The sequence below is a fragment of the Camelina sativa genome, chromosome 13 (assembly GCF_030686135.1).
Source record: "Camelina sativa cultivar CO46 ecotype springtype chromosome 13, ASM3068613v1".
Lineage (NCBI taxonomy): Eukaryota > Viridiplantae > Streptophyta > Magnoliopsida > Brassicales > Brassicaceae > Camelina > Camelina sativa.
The window spans coordinates 6,008,885-6,025,658 of record NC_141892.1 but is presented as its reverse complement, the minus strand read 5'-3'; the positions used below and the strand labels follow the sequence as shown (position 1 = coordinate 6,025,658).

The following is a 16,774-nucleotide window of genomic DNA, read 5'->3' as shown; positions in this document are numbered from 1 at the left end:
CGATGGAACAAAAAAAATGTCGACATCGATGAAATATTTGCATACAAGGTAACACTTGAAATAAATGAGGATCATGAACCCACGTCCATTTTAGAGTGCACTCAAAGACCAGAATGGTTAAAATGGAAAGAAGCTATAGACGTGGAATCAAAATTCATTAAAGAAAAGGAATGTGTTTGGTTCGATCTTAAGGACACCATACGATATAAAGCCAGTTGGACATAAGTGGGTCTTTGTAAGAAAGAGAAATGAGAATAATGAAATCGTGAGATATAAAGCACGACTTGTAGCACAAGGATTCTCTCAAAGACCCGGAATAGATTATGAGGAGACATACTCCCCTGTGATGGATGCAACGACTTTTAGATTTCTAATAAGTTTGGCCATAAGAGAAAAACTGGATTTGCGGTTAATGGATGTTGTAACCGCATATTTATATGGTCCACTGGATAATGAAATTTATATGAGATTACCAGAGGGTATAGAGCTCAAAGATAAGAGCGGTTCTCGAGAACAATACTGCATAAGGCTAAACAAATCCCTTTATGGACTGAAACAAAGTGGGCGTATGTGGTACAATATATTAAGTGAATACCTAGCCAAAGAGGGCTATAAGAATGATCCCATCAGTCCATGTATTTTTATAAAGAAGTTTGCAAACAAAGGGTTTGTAATAATAGCAGTATATTTGGATGATTTGAATATCCTAGGAACCTCTGGGGAAATCGCCCAAATAGTCGAATACCTAAAGAAAGAATTCGAGATGAAAGACCTAGGCAAGACAAGATTTTGTTTGGGATTGCAACTTGAGTACATAAATGATGGAATCCTTGTGCATCAAATGGCATATACTAAAAAGGTACTCAAGAGATTTAATATGGACCAAGCTCACCCATTGACTAGCCCGATGGTTGTGAGGAGCCTTGATTTGGATAAAGATCCATTTGGTCCAAAGAAGGCCGATGAAGAAATTCTCGGACCAGAAGTGTCATACCTCAGTGCAATAGGAGCGTTAATGTTCTTGGCTAGCCACACTAGACCAGAAATATGTTTTGCCGTGAACCTCCTAGCAAGATTTAGCTCTTGTCCAACCCAAAGGCACTGGAACAGTATCAAACATGTGTTGCGATACCTACAAGGAACGCTTGATTTGGGTTTATATTATACTAACTATAACAAAGAAGGTTTAGTTGGTTTTGCTGATGCAGTTTACCTATCGGATCCGCACAATGCTAGGTCACAAACCGGCTATGTGTTCACACACGGTGGTACAGCTATTTCGTGGCGTTCTATGAAGCAGACCATTGCAGCCACATCATCTAATCATGCCGAAATCTTAGCAATGCATGAAGCCAGCTGTGAGTGTGTATGGTTGAGGTCAATGACTCAACATATTAGGACAGATTGTGGCATGACCGACGATAAGGAGCCTACGGTTATCTATGAAGACAAAACAGCCTGCATCGCACAGCTCAAGGAAGGATATATCAAGGGAGATCGGACAAAGCAAATTCTACCCAAGTTCTTCTTCACACATGAACTACAAAAGACCGGAAAAGTTCAAGTGGTACAAGTTCAGTCTAGCGACAATTCAGTCGATCTCTTCACCAAATCTTTACCGACATCAACATTCAGGAAGCTCACGCACCAGATTGGAATGCGGAGACTTAAGGACTTCTAGGGATGCTTGGAACAGGGGGAGTAATGCGTGTTGTACTCTTTTTCCTTCACCATGGTTTTGTCCCAATGAGTTTTCCTGGTAAGGTTTTAATGAGGTAGCACTTCCAAGCGCATTACAGAGATCCTACTTAGCATTTGCACGGTTATGTCATCCAAAGGGGAGTGTTGTAAAACACGGATGGTAGATTTCCATAACCGGCCCATACTCGGCTCATACTCGGCCCATACTCGGCCCATACACAGCCCATGTACGTCCAAGATCATAAGGCCCATCGGCCACCTCCTCTTAGTTAAGTCGGTTTAGTGTTCCTAATGTAATTGGACTTTGTCCTTAACTATATGTATGTAATGTTCCATTGAATCAATAATAATAAAATAAGAGAAAATCTCTTTCCAGTTTCTCTAGTTTACAGCACATTTAAAATATTTCCTGTAAAAAAAGTTATCTTTTAGTTAATAAGCTGAAATAGTAGAGTTAAAAAAATATTTAAAGTTGTATATAAAACTAAAAAAAAAAAAAAAAGTTGTATAACACTATTTTTGGTGAAAGCGGAAGAAGTATATAATATATAGACATTACAATCTGATCAATTGTAAATTCACGTGTCTTGTATCCAAGACTCCATTCTAACACTGTTCTCTCTTGTGCACTTGTCTTCGTCATAAACTCCATATTTAAGTTTATTTGTATTATTACTCTCTTTCTCTCTAAAAGTGGTCCTAGCTCTCTCTATATAACACCATTTCTTCTCCTTCTTCCTTCTCCCTTTCTTTCGACAAGCACAAACAATTATACTTCTTTTGTAACCCACAAGCCATCAATAGAAGTGGTCTATTATTGGATTTATATTTGTAAGAATATATTTTTAATATATCTTTTCAAATCAAAATGTCGTCAAGCAGAAGGTCGAGACAAGCAAGCTCATCATCAAGAATTAGCGATGATCAGATCGCTGATCTCATCTCAAAGCTCGGACAGTCCATTCCGGAGATTCGCCAGAACCGACGTTCTAGCACGGTAAAACTCTCTACAAAGTTACTGTAATTCTATGAACTAAGAAGGTTTAATTTGGGCCGTTCGGCATATATAGTCATATAAGTTTGAATTTTATGATATTTCTTTAGGGTTAGTCACTATGTTCAATAGAGAAACACACATATACAACATGTTGGAATAGTGCATTATACTACTCATATATATCGAATTACGTGTGGGAGATTTCATTCTGAAGTTTCTAAAAAGACTTTTGACCATTAACCGGACTTTGAGGAGAGGGGAACATATTTTCCCTAACTTCAGCATTAAGCTTCTCTAACTAATTTTGCTTTTATCATTGATTAATTACATTGAATGTGAGACGACTATATTGCTTCACGGACTATCAATTCAATACATTTATATATATGTACAGCACCGACTTATTTTTATATTTAGTTTTCTTAGTTTCTTATACAACAATAAAAGGACGAACACTAGATAATTAAGAAAAAGCCGGTTTCTATATATGGAAGCATCGTTTTCTTATAGTACCAATGTGTTAGCTTTTGGCAAGTTTTGAGCATAATTTATCTTAAGCTTTATAATAAGCCCCATTAGCAATTTAGCATCATAACTTCAAGCTAAGACTCGTTTGAGTACTTATATTAAAAATTTCATTTTAATGGATATAATATTATATTAAATTCCTACTATAGAATGTACAACTTTGAAAAATGTATGTAGGTATCAGCGTCGAAAGTGTTACAAGAGACTTGCAACTACATAAGAAACTTGAACAAGGAAGCCGATGACCTCAGTGATCGATTGACGCAGCTTTTGGACACCATTGATCCTAATAGCCCACAAGCAGCCGTTATTAGGAGCTTGATTAATGGGTAATTATTGATTAGTTGTGCTTTATATATTTGTGTGTGTCTCATTGAGAGGTTGATCCATCAGGGTGCGCTTAATTATCTATTATATGTTTCTTATATTATATTTACAATCATAGCTAGCTAGGGTTCATATTTTGACCCTCTTTTTGGTTAAACGCCATGCATGCAACCATTAAGCTTTAATTATAATAAATCAGATTTCTGCTAACTAATTACTTTTAACCTTATATATATGTGCGTGTGTACAGTTGTTTACTGTATATGTATTATACAAATGATATCATGTAAAGACAAGCGAGATATAATTTTCAACTGAATTTTAGACTAATCTTCAAGATTTATAAAAAAAAAAAAATATGATTAATATATATATTGTCATTTAAAGCGTACTTTTTGATATTTTTTATTTTTCTTTATATTTTATTTTGTAATTTAATTATTCATATATCTTTATATTATGAAACATATGAAAGTCTTTGGTTGAAATATCAAGTGGCAGGATCATACGAATCTTGCTTATTAATGTGGCAATAAGGACACCATAAAGTAACGCGATTTTTGGCAACAAAAAAATTAGTACAGAGTCTTTTTAGAAAATTTGTACAGAGTTCAACATACACTAAATCAGATTCTTAAAAGGAGTTTGTCGTCTTTTGTGAGCAGATGTGAAATATAAATGACGTTAATACTTAGATTTGTCGGAGAATTGGGATCATAAGCCACAAATTTTGCATAAATTAGCGTAGTAATTAAGTAAATTACTTACACAGTCACATATACATATCTGCAGTTCTGCACATACATAAAAATATAAGACATGATGTGACTGTAACACAATCGTCTTTCAAATATGTATATAACTAGCATGGAAATCTTTCATGATTTGTTACTGGATGTTTCAAGAATTTGTGGAGTTCTCTCTTCCATAATATTCACTATGCAATTTGTCTATAAAAGAATTCACCAGAAATAAATCTACATGATGCAACGGTAAAGTAGTTAAATCGGTTGAAAATGGTAGCTTATGAAACAACTAACGAGAAACTTTTGACTACGAAAACTTTTACCTTTTAACATAAAATAAGCCTTTGACTCTTTCGTCAAAGAAAAGAAAAAACTTTTTGACTTTTCTAGGTTAGGTAAAAGTAATTAGCTATTATAGTGTAGTTTTATTTTGAAGACATGAATTTCAGTTTCCATTATCTAAAACGGTTTCGATATTTGACCTAAAGTTCAGAGCACTATTATGGCATAGTTTTTTTATTTTCTGAATAGTATTCCCCCACAAAGATAACTGAACTAAACCTGGGAATGAATTTTCTACTATTCAAAACGACCAATAGCGATTGTCTACTTACTATTTTAAAAACTTTTTTTCAAGTAATAAATAACCCAAACATAAAATGTCTAACTAATCTTTTAAAATATACATGTCGAGTAATCCAGTTACCAGATTTTTTTAATAGACTTCTAAAACGTGATACTATTTTAAGTAGACAAAATGAGAGTACTTCAAATATATACTTCGATATACAAGGGAACTTAATTTGTTACGTCTATTTGTTTTTAACTCTTCATTTTTGATGTATTACTAGCTAGCTTTATTTTGCTATCTATATTTTTAAATATGCATGTAAAAGGCTGTGAAGATATTGTATCTGCAGTAATTATTGTTTTATATAGACTTACTGATATTCGAATCATATTATAAATTTCCACAGTAGAGTTGGTTGTAAGTAGGGATCTCTCTATATGGTCCCTTTCAACTGAAACATTACATTAAATAAGATACCCATATTATTTTGGGTGTATTAAATATTTTTTTTAGTAATAGTTGTGATTTCTGCTATATATATTATTAAATTATTTTTCATCCAAAATAATATCTTGTATAGAAATTTGAAGTTTTGTTAGTTTTTATGCAAATACATTTTTAGTGGTATGGTTATGTATTTTAAATCAATTTAGTCAGACATTAAATGTGGTTGGCTAAATACATATTAATTAGTAGAATGCATGAATTTCGATTTATAAGATCTGATAAAAATGTTGAAAAGTGATCATAATTATAATGGCAAGTACGAAATCTGAATGCTAGAATGGAACGTTATAGAAAGATTTCAAAACAAGCCTTCTTAACAAAAAAAACTTGTGCATAGCAAAGATATGGACATTGCTTAATTTTAAAAGAAAAATCTCTAAACATAACTTATTTTAAAATAGAAGAAATATATGATAATACATATTGAAATTCTTCTACCAAAATATATATATATATATATATCAAAATTCAAAAAGAAAAAAAAAATCAATACCGGCTACAAAATCCCAAAACAAATGCAATTGATGGGACATAAAATAGTGAATATTGCTATACCCTACATATTTTTATTATAACTACCGACATAATTGTTCACCCAGTTAAACAAAGGAAACATCTAATTTTTTTTTCTTTCCTTTTCATGTGTGCTCACTTCTCCTTTCATCTAGTAAACATAAATAATAAAAAGTAAAAAGCATATATAAAAGAAAAAAACAAAAAAAAAAAAAAAGAGAAAGAGAAGAATTACATTCACGGTTAAGGTCGTTATCACTGTTTAACGGTATTGTCCAAAAAGGACCAGTCAATGTTACTACACTTACTACTAGTATTCTAGTAAGTACCTCTTTTTGTCCTTTTCCCACATTTTTCCGCCTTTTTTGACTTTTCAAACCCCAACATTAATCAAATTACTACTAACGTACACTGATTTAGCTAATAATACAACCGGAAGGCCTTATGCTTCGCCGTATCAAAAAAAAAAAGAAAAAGCCGGTATAAAACTATTTGATTTGATTTGATTTGTGTATCATATGTAATGTATATAGAATCGATTTAAGGAAACATATAACAGAAACAAATAATTAAAAGAAGAGAGAAGAGAAGAAGAAAATAATTAAAAGAAGAGAGAAAAGAGAAGAAGAAACTTGCTTGTTTGAGAACTTTGAGAAATGCTGTTTGTTTGAAAATATACATATATTATTTACTCATTTGTATACATATTAAAAAATAAATAAAAGAGAAAAATGTGTAATAAAAGTATTTTTTTAGTTTTTACGAGAAACAATTCATGGTTGCTCCGTTAAAGATGGTCTTATGATTTCTAGACTAGGGGAGGAAAAAAAAACACATTTTATGTTGGCTTTTATTATGTTCTGACTTCTGAGGGGCTGGCTACAACCCCAGGCCGTAATATTTATAGGGTCTCCTAAAGGCCCAAATATTTAGGCCCGTAAGCTTAACACGCGTGAATTTCATAATGACAACTAATAAAGGCAATAAATAACGCCCGCATCATTAGTTAGAGAGACTCACTCTCTCTCTACTCTTTAAGAAAAGACGTTCGTGTCATCACTGCGGCGAAGTGTCGGAAAGTAGCGGCCCATTTGCACGGCCGAGTTAGTTAGCCCATTAGTAAAATTGTTTTGAGCTATGCGATCCAATCAATCAATAAATAGATACATTAGTTTTTGACTTTTTTCTAGGGACGTTCGGTTTTTCGGTTTAGTTTCGGTTTAGTTTTTTCAGTTTACGGTTTTTTTGGTTTTATAAAAATGGAACTATAAAGAAACCATATATAATTCGGTTTGGTTACGGTTCGGTTTTTTCGGGTTATGGTATTTTCGATTTCATCAGAAATGAAACCATATAAAAACCATATGTATCACAATTTGGTTCGGTTTCGGTTTGGTTCCGATTTTTAGCGGTTATTTTATGTTTTTAAAAAATAAATAGTTGATACATAACTAAAAATAAGCATAAAAGTAATTATGAATATATATAGGTTAGGGAATAGAGACTTAAGTTAAAGTTTTGTAATTCGATAGATTAATAAGAGATCAATAATTAAAACTCAATAAAGAAAAAATTATTGATATTGTTATACAATATAAATTTGTAAGTTTGAGAAACTAATTAGTAATTATATCTAATTATCCTAAATTCTTATAAAAAACTAAAAAGACCATTCGGTTTTACGATTTTTAACCAAATAAAACCTAAACCAAATAGTTAATTTAAATGAAAACCAAACGGATTTTTAGATTTAACCATAACCAAACCAAACCATTTATTTCGGTTTGGTTCGGTTTGATTTTTTGGATTTCGGTTTTTTTGCTCACCCCTACTGGTTTCTTCTTTCTTCGTCTACTAATTCAATCAGGAGTCAGGATTCAGTAGTCAGGAACCAGTGTTCACTAGACAGAAGATATTTAGCGCCTAAACATTTATTGTAATACATCGTAAACATGTATTTTACTATTCTCACAAATATAAAAGAAAGAAAGAAGAAAACAAATATATTTTAATTTTATTTATATAAAGTAGTTATTACGTAAAAAACATTTGGTTTTAGAATAAAATCCATCATGTGAAAAAAAAAGAGAGGATGAAATCCATTTTCACACTAAAAATCTGTTTGAAATCGTCTTTCTAGGAAAACGTATACGTTAAAATATTTTCTTGGAATCTTACACATATATACTCTTAAAATTCTGAAACTGGCAATGTTTGAGTGTCTACTTATATTTGTATTTTTTTCGATGACATAAAGCATATGAATTTGAATATAAATGATAGTCGGTATCAAATTCTACTAAATTTTATGGATGCTTTAAATTAATGTCTAACTTATGTTGATTTCAAATACTAACTATTAGTATATATATATATATATATATTTTTTTTTTAAGATATTCAGTTTTACGTGATTATTCATATATATCTTAATAATATTATCGACGTAATGTCATTCAAACATGAAGATAGTCAGTCATTCAAACGTGACATAATCTAGTTCTAGATACTTTGCTTGCCGCATGATAATAATTGTGAAGAAACGAACAATCGCTTTAGCTTCGGTTAATATAAGATATGAACAACACTACGGTTAATTTACATTTAAAATATGACTGGGTCAATAACTAACATAAAAGAAACGATCAAACGAACCCGTTTACAAATATAACGAAATACGAAAAGGACCCCGTTAAAAGTATATATATAAATTGTTTAAAAATAATAGTAAAGAGTGGAGAATTGAAGTATCCCAAGAAAGAGGCAGAGAGAAGAGAAGTAGAGGAAGCAGAGCACATGGGAGCAGTGGAGCTAGTTGGAGAAGCTTCAGATCATATATTTATATTTTTCTTTATTATTATTATTATAATGTAGTGTTTTTATAAATTAAAAATACATTTCAATAATTTTTCTGCAACAAAAGCATATTGCCAAAGGGGATAGATAGATAGGTGTTAAATACTCTTTCAAATTTTCCCAATACAAGCATGTGAAAGACCTTGTTGTAGGACATGTCTGTGGCACTATATTGTAGGACCCAATTCTTTTATTTGTATTCAAATACTATATTACATTATACCCCCATATTAGGATTTAACCCGCGGTACACCGCGGTACACCGCGGTACACCATATTTTTAATTTTAAAAATTTAAAATTTATATTGTATTTATTTGTTATTTTATTATTGTTTTATTGATTTAAAAAATATAAAATTTTACAGGTATTTGATATTCAAAGTATAGAATTTTTGTAGTGTATTCAAGGTTTTAACCCGTGTGGTATATCTATAGTCTAGTAATACATTTATCCCCTGGTACACATCTAAAAGTGTTTAAAAAAAAAACAATTCCACTTAACTCCCTATATAAGATTAATGTCAACCCGTTTCACCAAAATCAAAATAATTTTTTGCGTAAAAAAAAATCAATATAAGTTTTTTTATCAAGTTTAATTATGTTAATTTTTTTACCAAATTAGCATATTTATATAGTTTATAATTTTTCCATGTCAATATATATAGTTTATAATAATTAATAGAATTTCATTTTTTTGGTAATTCCTCAAAAAATAAAAAAAATAAACCAAATTATATGGGGGTTTTCAACATATTTAATGTGACATTTTATAATTGAATTTTCAGTTTAGGAAACTTATTAATGTTAATATAATTATGGATATTATAAATTTTTGTTATGAAAAATCTGTTGTATATCATTTAAATTTGAGAGATTTTAGCATCTATAAAAATAGTTTTGGAGATTTAATGGGTTAAAACTTTAATGGGTAGAGTTGTTTTTGGAAAAATCGGAATGTATAGATGTTGTTAAGATTTTATGGCAATAAATGTAACAAATGTTGGTCAATTTAAGAAAGTTTAGTATTTGAGTTTTTCAACAATATTATTTATGGAATTGTTTTAGGGGTTAATATTGTAAAAAAAAATAATAATAATTAAAACTTAAAGAAAAAAATGTACTTTAAAAATATTAATATAGATACTAACAAATGTAAACATATTGTGTATATATGTTTGATACTGCGAAAGCCACCACATAGATATGACAATTGGGAAACACTAGTGGTGGGTCTCTTTATCTTTCACATCTACCTTGGATTCTCATAAAAACTCTTTCCAACAAAATTCAGTAGAGTGAAAGAAAGAGCATCTCAATCAACATGTTGCCAAACTTTATCTATTTATCACACTATACAATGAATTTATTTCATAGATTTTGTTTTCTTCTTCACGATTTACATATAATTGGAATGGTTTGGAATCAGCATTTCTATATATATATATCTATAGGTGTTACGTTATTGAAAGAGCTTTCTTCAAAAATATTTAGGTCACACGTCTAGAAAGAGAGAGAGATAACCCTTCATATTTGGACCCTAACTTTCAAAATTTAGTCGAATGTTTATTCTAACTTATAAGAAAAAGAAAAAAGAAGACTTTATCTACCTATAATTTTTTTTCTTTTTGACACAGTTAATAGTTATCACTTAATACTTTGAATCTAAGATTCTAAATAATAAAGACTAATTAAGTTTGGTTATGTAAGAAAAAACTTAGGTCGGTGCATGGTGTGAACGCGATTACCTGGCGAGAAGAACACACATGCGTTTAATTTGTACTGTGGAATGTTCTTCAAAAAACCAATGAGTGTGATTTTTCTTAAAAGAATTTTTTTTTATCCTTCTAAGAAAAGTAATATATATGTACGCGACAGTACGTAAAATGCTAATAATAAAGTTTGAAAAATGCAATAATATAAAATCGGTGATCTATACGCACTAGCAAACCTTATACGTACAAACTACAGTTAGATATGTGGAGGATATATAATTAGTTATTGATTACACCTGAAAAATTAAAATTCATGCATGATAAATTAATGTATTCGAGCGTACCGCTCCAAGACACTATTAGCATTGATTACAATTTCCCTAATGCTACGCCTATATTCGAGGATTGAGAGTAATGGGTGTCATCATTTCTTTTAATTGTTTGCTTATCTTCTTAAAATGATTACATGTTTGTACATATTAATTATATTGTACATGAGTAGATCTAAAAGTTTCTAACATTTTACACTGATTATATATCTCCTTGATCTCGAAATTTATAAGCTAATCTTTATATCATATCCCTCAAAGATAATTTATTGGTGAATGTTGAGATCTAATTGTGAATATTAGGATAATAATTGTGTGACAAAAGGATTACTTTGATCAAAAAAATGTTAAAATCAATTGTATTAGTTGGTTTATAGTTGTATATATGTACAAGCTAAGCTGTATATTAGTAGCATAAGATTAAACAGTATATAAAAATGAAGTGGAAAATGTATGTACATATCCATGTGCCATTAAATTTCAATTTTAATTTCCCAAGTGTCCTATACAAATTGTATCAAAAGAAAAATCAGCATATGCCCTAAAAGCTTTAGATGGTATAAAGGGTGGGTCCTATACAAACCTCCTATGAACTGATCTTACTAATACTTCCTCACAAGAAAACTTTCAATGCTCTTGTGTAATATTGTTCTTCAACAAATTATCTAATCTAGGAAAATTGATCAGCTCACAATTCATAAGAAGAGTTGATCGCTGCTGGGTTTTGAGAGTTTGTATAGATATATATATATATATATATTATATATCATATATATGTATATGTATAAGGAGGGAAGGAACAATATTAGTAATAATCAAGAAGGATTGAGATTGGAGATGGCCTTTCCACAACATGGATTCATGTTTCAGCAACTCCATGAAGACAATACTCATCACTTACCTTCCCCTACATCTCTTCCTTCTTGCCCTCCTCACCTCTTCTATGGTAAGTACCTCTCTCTCTCTCTCTCTCTCTCTCTCTCTCTCTCTCTCACATACACGCACACACACATATACGACAAATTAAAAAAAAAGTTCAAGATCTTTGAATGTTACTTTACCAAAATTTGAATACAAAATTTATCTATGTTCCATTGAATGTTTGATTCACTTCGGAATTCACATAACGACTTCGAGATCATTCTGGACTTCGGCCTTGGAATCCTAAGTTACCAAAAAAGAAACATGGTAATTAACTTTGTTGTATTTGTTTGGTGTAGGAGGAGGAGGAGGAAACTACATGATGAACAGATCAATGTCGTTTACGGGAGTACCAGATCATCATCATAATCTAACTCAAAAAAGCCCGACCACGACCAACAACATGAATGATCAAGACCAGGTAGGCGAGGAAGACAATCTATCGGATGATGGGTCACATATGATGTTAGGAGAGAAGAAGAAGAGGCTGAATTTAGAGCAAGTTAGAGCATTAGAGAAGAGCTTCGAGCTTGGGAACAAGCTGGAGCCGGAGAGGAAGATGCAGCTTGCCAAGGCTTTGGGATTGCAGCCTAGGCAGATTGCGATATGGTTTCAGAACAGGAGAGCTAGGTGGAAGACAAAGCAGCTCGAGAGGGACTATGATTCGCTCAAGAAACAGTTTGATGTTTTGAAATCGGACAACGATTCTCTTCTTGCCCACAACAAGAAACTACATGCTGAGGTATGCGTAATATACACACAAATTCGACTAGTATTTCTATTTCAACATCATCACGTTACTCCGATCAAACTGATATGAATGTTTTAATATTATATGTTCTTCGTGGTCTATACGATGAAAGAAATAATAAATATTGATAGTTTGTAAATTTTAGTTGATGACTTATTATCAATAATCAAGCATATAAAAACTTCATGGATTAACACGTAGTTGGAGATCTTAGAATGGCTTTAATATGTATATATAGTATGATATCATTTGCAATTAGATTATTGATAGGCTCTTGATCCAACGCAAAGATGTTTGTCAAAAGACAGTAATTATAAACTCTTTTTGTATTATTAAATAAAGATTCTTGTGTACATACATTTTAAATTACTAAACTTCCCATGTGCTTGTGGAGTTGACATTACGATAATTTATTTTACTATTTAACAATTGAATAAAAATTAATGTGTAAATCTCTCCACTGACTTTGGTTTACGTGTGATGATATTGGCAACATAAAACAGTTAGTGGCATTGAAGAAACACGACCGTAAAGAATCAGCAAAGATCAAGAGAGAATTGGCAGAAGCTTCATGGAGCAACAATGGGAGCACAGAAAATAATCATAATAATAATACTTCAGACATAAATCATGTGAGCATGATCAAAGATCTTTTCCCTTCTTCAATCCGATCTGCGACCGCGACCGCAACCACGACCTCAACCCATATCGATCATCGGATGGTTCAAGAACAAGATCAAGGATTTTGCAATATGTTCAATGGTATTGATGAAACCACGTCGGCTAGTTATTGGGCATGGCCTGACCAGCAGCAACAACATCACAATCATCATCAGTTCAATTGAGTATCCTGTTCAAGAACAACTTCATAATCTTCAACATCATACTCATCTTGATATCATTACTATTATCATCAAAAGAAAATTTCATAGAACTTTTTTTTAATTGAGTTATTTTGAAATTATTTGGCACTGTTTAAATTAAATTGAATTGGGTTATTATGTTTTTTTTTTTTAATTCATTTGGGTTTGTAGAGAAAATTGGTGTATAGGGGGATACTCAGCAAATTTGTAGTATGATTTTTCTCGTCACTTCAATTGAATGAATAATTTTTTTTCCTTCATATGCAAATATATCCGTATATAACAAAGCAGCGCATTAAAACATGTTATATATATTCGTCAGAAATGAAAATTTTTCATTTTTATCGCTTATTTAGCTAGTCGCATTATCGCATATCATGTTTATTCCCAAAAAAAGTCATCAGTTTTATTCACTAATTTTGCAAATATTATTTTTTTCTTTTTCCAAAACTCCAGCTTTATATACTTCTGAAGTGAACGTGTCAAAATGACATCGTCTTGTAAAGTATAACATATAGTATATGATGAATTTTGGTTTTAAATGTTTTGCTAGGTTGGAACACAAAGCTAAAAAGAAAATAACAAAAACATATGAGAAGTTTCAGATGCATGTGCCTTCGAGTGGGATTCCAGCTCTGCCATTGACACAACATGAGCCATGAAATATATCTTACACCTGACATTTTTCCATCTACCTTTTAATTTATTTTATAAAATCGTCTGCTCGTGTGGGATTTTTTTCTTTCTATCAGATATATAAGAATAAGTCTTTTAGGGTGTGAATCGTTGCAGCGGTCAAAGCGGACAAATCCATCTGCGGTCCAAAATAAATAGAGATAAAACAGCAGCGGATCAGACTAACTACAAACCGCTTTTGCTTACAAATACAGTTGGACCACAACGGTTTGCTGTCCACACTTAAAACAGGACGGTTTGGTCCGTAGACGGATTTGTCCACCCCAACTACGATTACCATTAAGACAGATTCTATTAATTTTTTTAGATGAGAGACTTTCTTGAAAAATTACCATTGAGTAAGGTAATGTTTTTAGTAAAATGTAGTTACCCTGATTTTCGTAAATCATCATCATCGGTCAAATCTGCAAAATTATATATATTTTATAGTATATTCTAAATTTTCGCTCATTTATTATACAAAATGTCAATTAACCCCTATTAGTTTGAACAATTGTGATTTTCTATCATCTAATAAATTCTGCTTAAATGATAGAAATTTAGTTAGAAATTTCTATCAATTAACCACTATCCTTATTTAGTTAGAATAATTTTTCTTTGCTAGTATAGTATGTTTTTCTTTCTTTCTTTTTTTTTTTGTGCAAAGTATGTTTTTCTTTCTTATAGTACTTGTAAATTACAAAATCGACAAGAACGAACTCATACAAAATTATAATATATCATTAAATTTTAATGAACTAATTAAACCAGAGTTCAAAACTCTATTTAATGTGTGTCACGTAGTCAGTCGCATATAGATCTAAGTACAACTTTTTATTCAGTCACGATGTTGAGTACTGTTGTCCTTTTCATAAGCTGATTTAAATTCTTTCTATAGTATAAAAAAAAATTTGAACTGAAACTCGAACTGATATAAGTCAGTAAACGTTTTATTTAATTTATTTAAGATATTTACAGTAACCAACTAATAAGGAAGCTTTTTTTTGTGTGTGCAAAATACTACTAATATGGAAGTTTTTACTAACAATTTTAGATAATAACGATAGTGGTAACAGGTAACTGAGGAAGATTATTGGAAGCACACATTCCAAAGACGAAAAAGAAAAGTCCAAAAAGAGAACAGAAGTGAAACAGTGTTTCGGAGAAATAGTTCACTCATCTATCTTACTAGCTTTTCGGATCTTTGGATGCTTTTGAATTCAAGAGTTTATAATTTTTAATTAGAAACTCTCTCTATATATATATACACGTTATTTATTTATTATTATTATTATTACACTAGAAAACAAATAGAGTACCAAATATTTTTCTCCTTTTGTGGGCTCTCCATGTGACCTCACTGCCACCACTTCACTTCCTACAAAAACTCAAAACTTGCGATTGTGAAAGTTTGGCCAAAAACGATATGTATGTTCAAAATAAATCTGTATTAGTAGTATCCAGTTAATTATGAGGTAAAGTTATTAGGCAATGGTTTCTCTTTATTCTGTTCTGATAAATTACTAAACTTAATCGTTTCAGTTTCACCAAGAATTTCTTTTGCACAAAATTTCGACAAATCGTTTTGAATATTCGACAGAAACCCTTACGACTCTAAATTTTTGAAATACGAATGCATATTTAGTTTTTGTTCTCATTCTTGTGCATAAAATTATTTCACATGAATTTGATCATGTAGCTAGAAAGAAAGTTATGATAAAAGTTAAAAAAAATTATGGTCAGCTCACAAAACTATATTCGGACATCACATATACGTGTACGTACTTACATACGTAGTTTATGGAATATATACATAGCTAGATAATGGCATGTGAGATTTTGGGTTTTCTCATATAATTTATAAGGTTGTATAAGAATTTTGGTGAAGTGCACATGTTTATGTTGATGGATAATGGATAGGTCAACTCCTATAAAATATCTGTTTTCAACTTTTCTACATTTGATTTAACAAACACTGTCTAACGAATAGATTGACTCGCCATAATCGCATTAAATGTATTTTAATTTGATGTTAACAGTAACTGAGAGAGGATTTGTGGATTTTATTCTTAAGTTGTTGCAGAAGACATTCATATATACCTTTGCTTGTGCCCGATTATAATGTGCAATACTGATATATAACATTTCTTTTTAAAAAATGTACATATTGGGGTCGCTGAACTATTCTTAAGCGATTACACACAAAGTCGTATCTCGTTAAAGTTGGTGCATCACAAACTCATTCTTCTTATTTAGTTTTAACTTTCAGTTCGTTCGATATTCTAATCTCAAAAAAAACCTCAGAATTCTAATGATTTTTATTATTTTATTTTAATGAAAGTGGATTTACTGAAATAACAAAAGCCGAGACGAGAAAGTCTATGCTCACGACCACGAGCGACATCTCAACATATGCCCCAAGGGTATTTGTTTGATGAACCAATGAGTAAAGTCTTCGAAAAGATGCTTTGTATTATACCCAAAAAAATAAAGAATGACGAAGATGCTTTGAAAGAGGACGCCGAGATTCTCAAAAGCACTTGGTGTGAGCATCTTATTGAGATTGGTACGTCCTTGACTCATATATAGGGTACTGAAATTTGGCTCTATGATCATATATATGTATGGTTATACAGAATCAGAAAAAAATATCAAAAAAGAACTACGAAAATTTGTTCATCATTTACTTATGAAATTATTCTCATAACCAAAACTATATATGTATCAAAATAAACTAGCTAGTGATTATGAGTTATACATAAAATACGTACGTAGA

The 16,774-nt window shown here is 31.0% G+C and overlaps 2 protein-coding genes and 1 pseudogene across 2 annotated transcripts; all 3 read left to right on the top strand.

Annotated features, from left to right (window-relative positions):
• The first annotated feature begins 1,015 nt into the window (after nt 1–1,015).
• LOC147929238 (secreted RxLR effector protein 161 pseudogene) lies at nt 1,016–1,681 on the top strand (annotated as a pseudogene).
• A 749-nt stretch (nt 1,682–2,430) lies between these two features.
• Nucleotides 2,431–3,763, top strand: LOC104735534 (transcription factor PRE2). The gene is made up of 2 exons (XM_010455343.3): nt 2,431–2,698; nt 3,404–3,763. The coding sequence occupies exons 1-2, from the start codon at nt 2,570–2,572 to the stop codon at nt 3,557–3,559; spliced, it is 285 nt and encodes a 94-aa protein (XP_010453645.1). The 5' UTR covers nt 2,431–2,569; the 3' UTR covers nt 3,560–3,763.
• Nucleotides 3,764–11,363: 7,600 nt separating this feature from the next.
• LOC104735533 (homeobox-leucine zipper protein HAT7) lies at nt 11,364–13,583 on the top strand. Its single transcript, XM_010455342.3, has 3 exons — nt 11,364–11,734; nt 12,009–12,451; nt 12,964–13,583. Exons 1-3 carry the CDS (start codon nt 11,563–11,565, stop codon nt 13,303–13,305), a joined length of 957 nt encoding a protein of 318 aa, XP_010453644.1. The 5' UTR covers nt 11,364–11,562; the 3' UTR covers nt 13,306–13,583.
• Nucleotides 13,584–16,774: the final 3,191 nt, after the last annotated feature.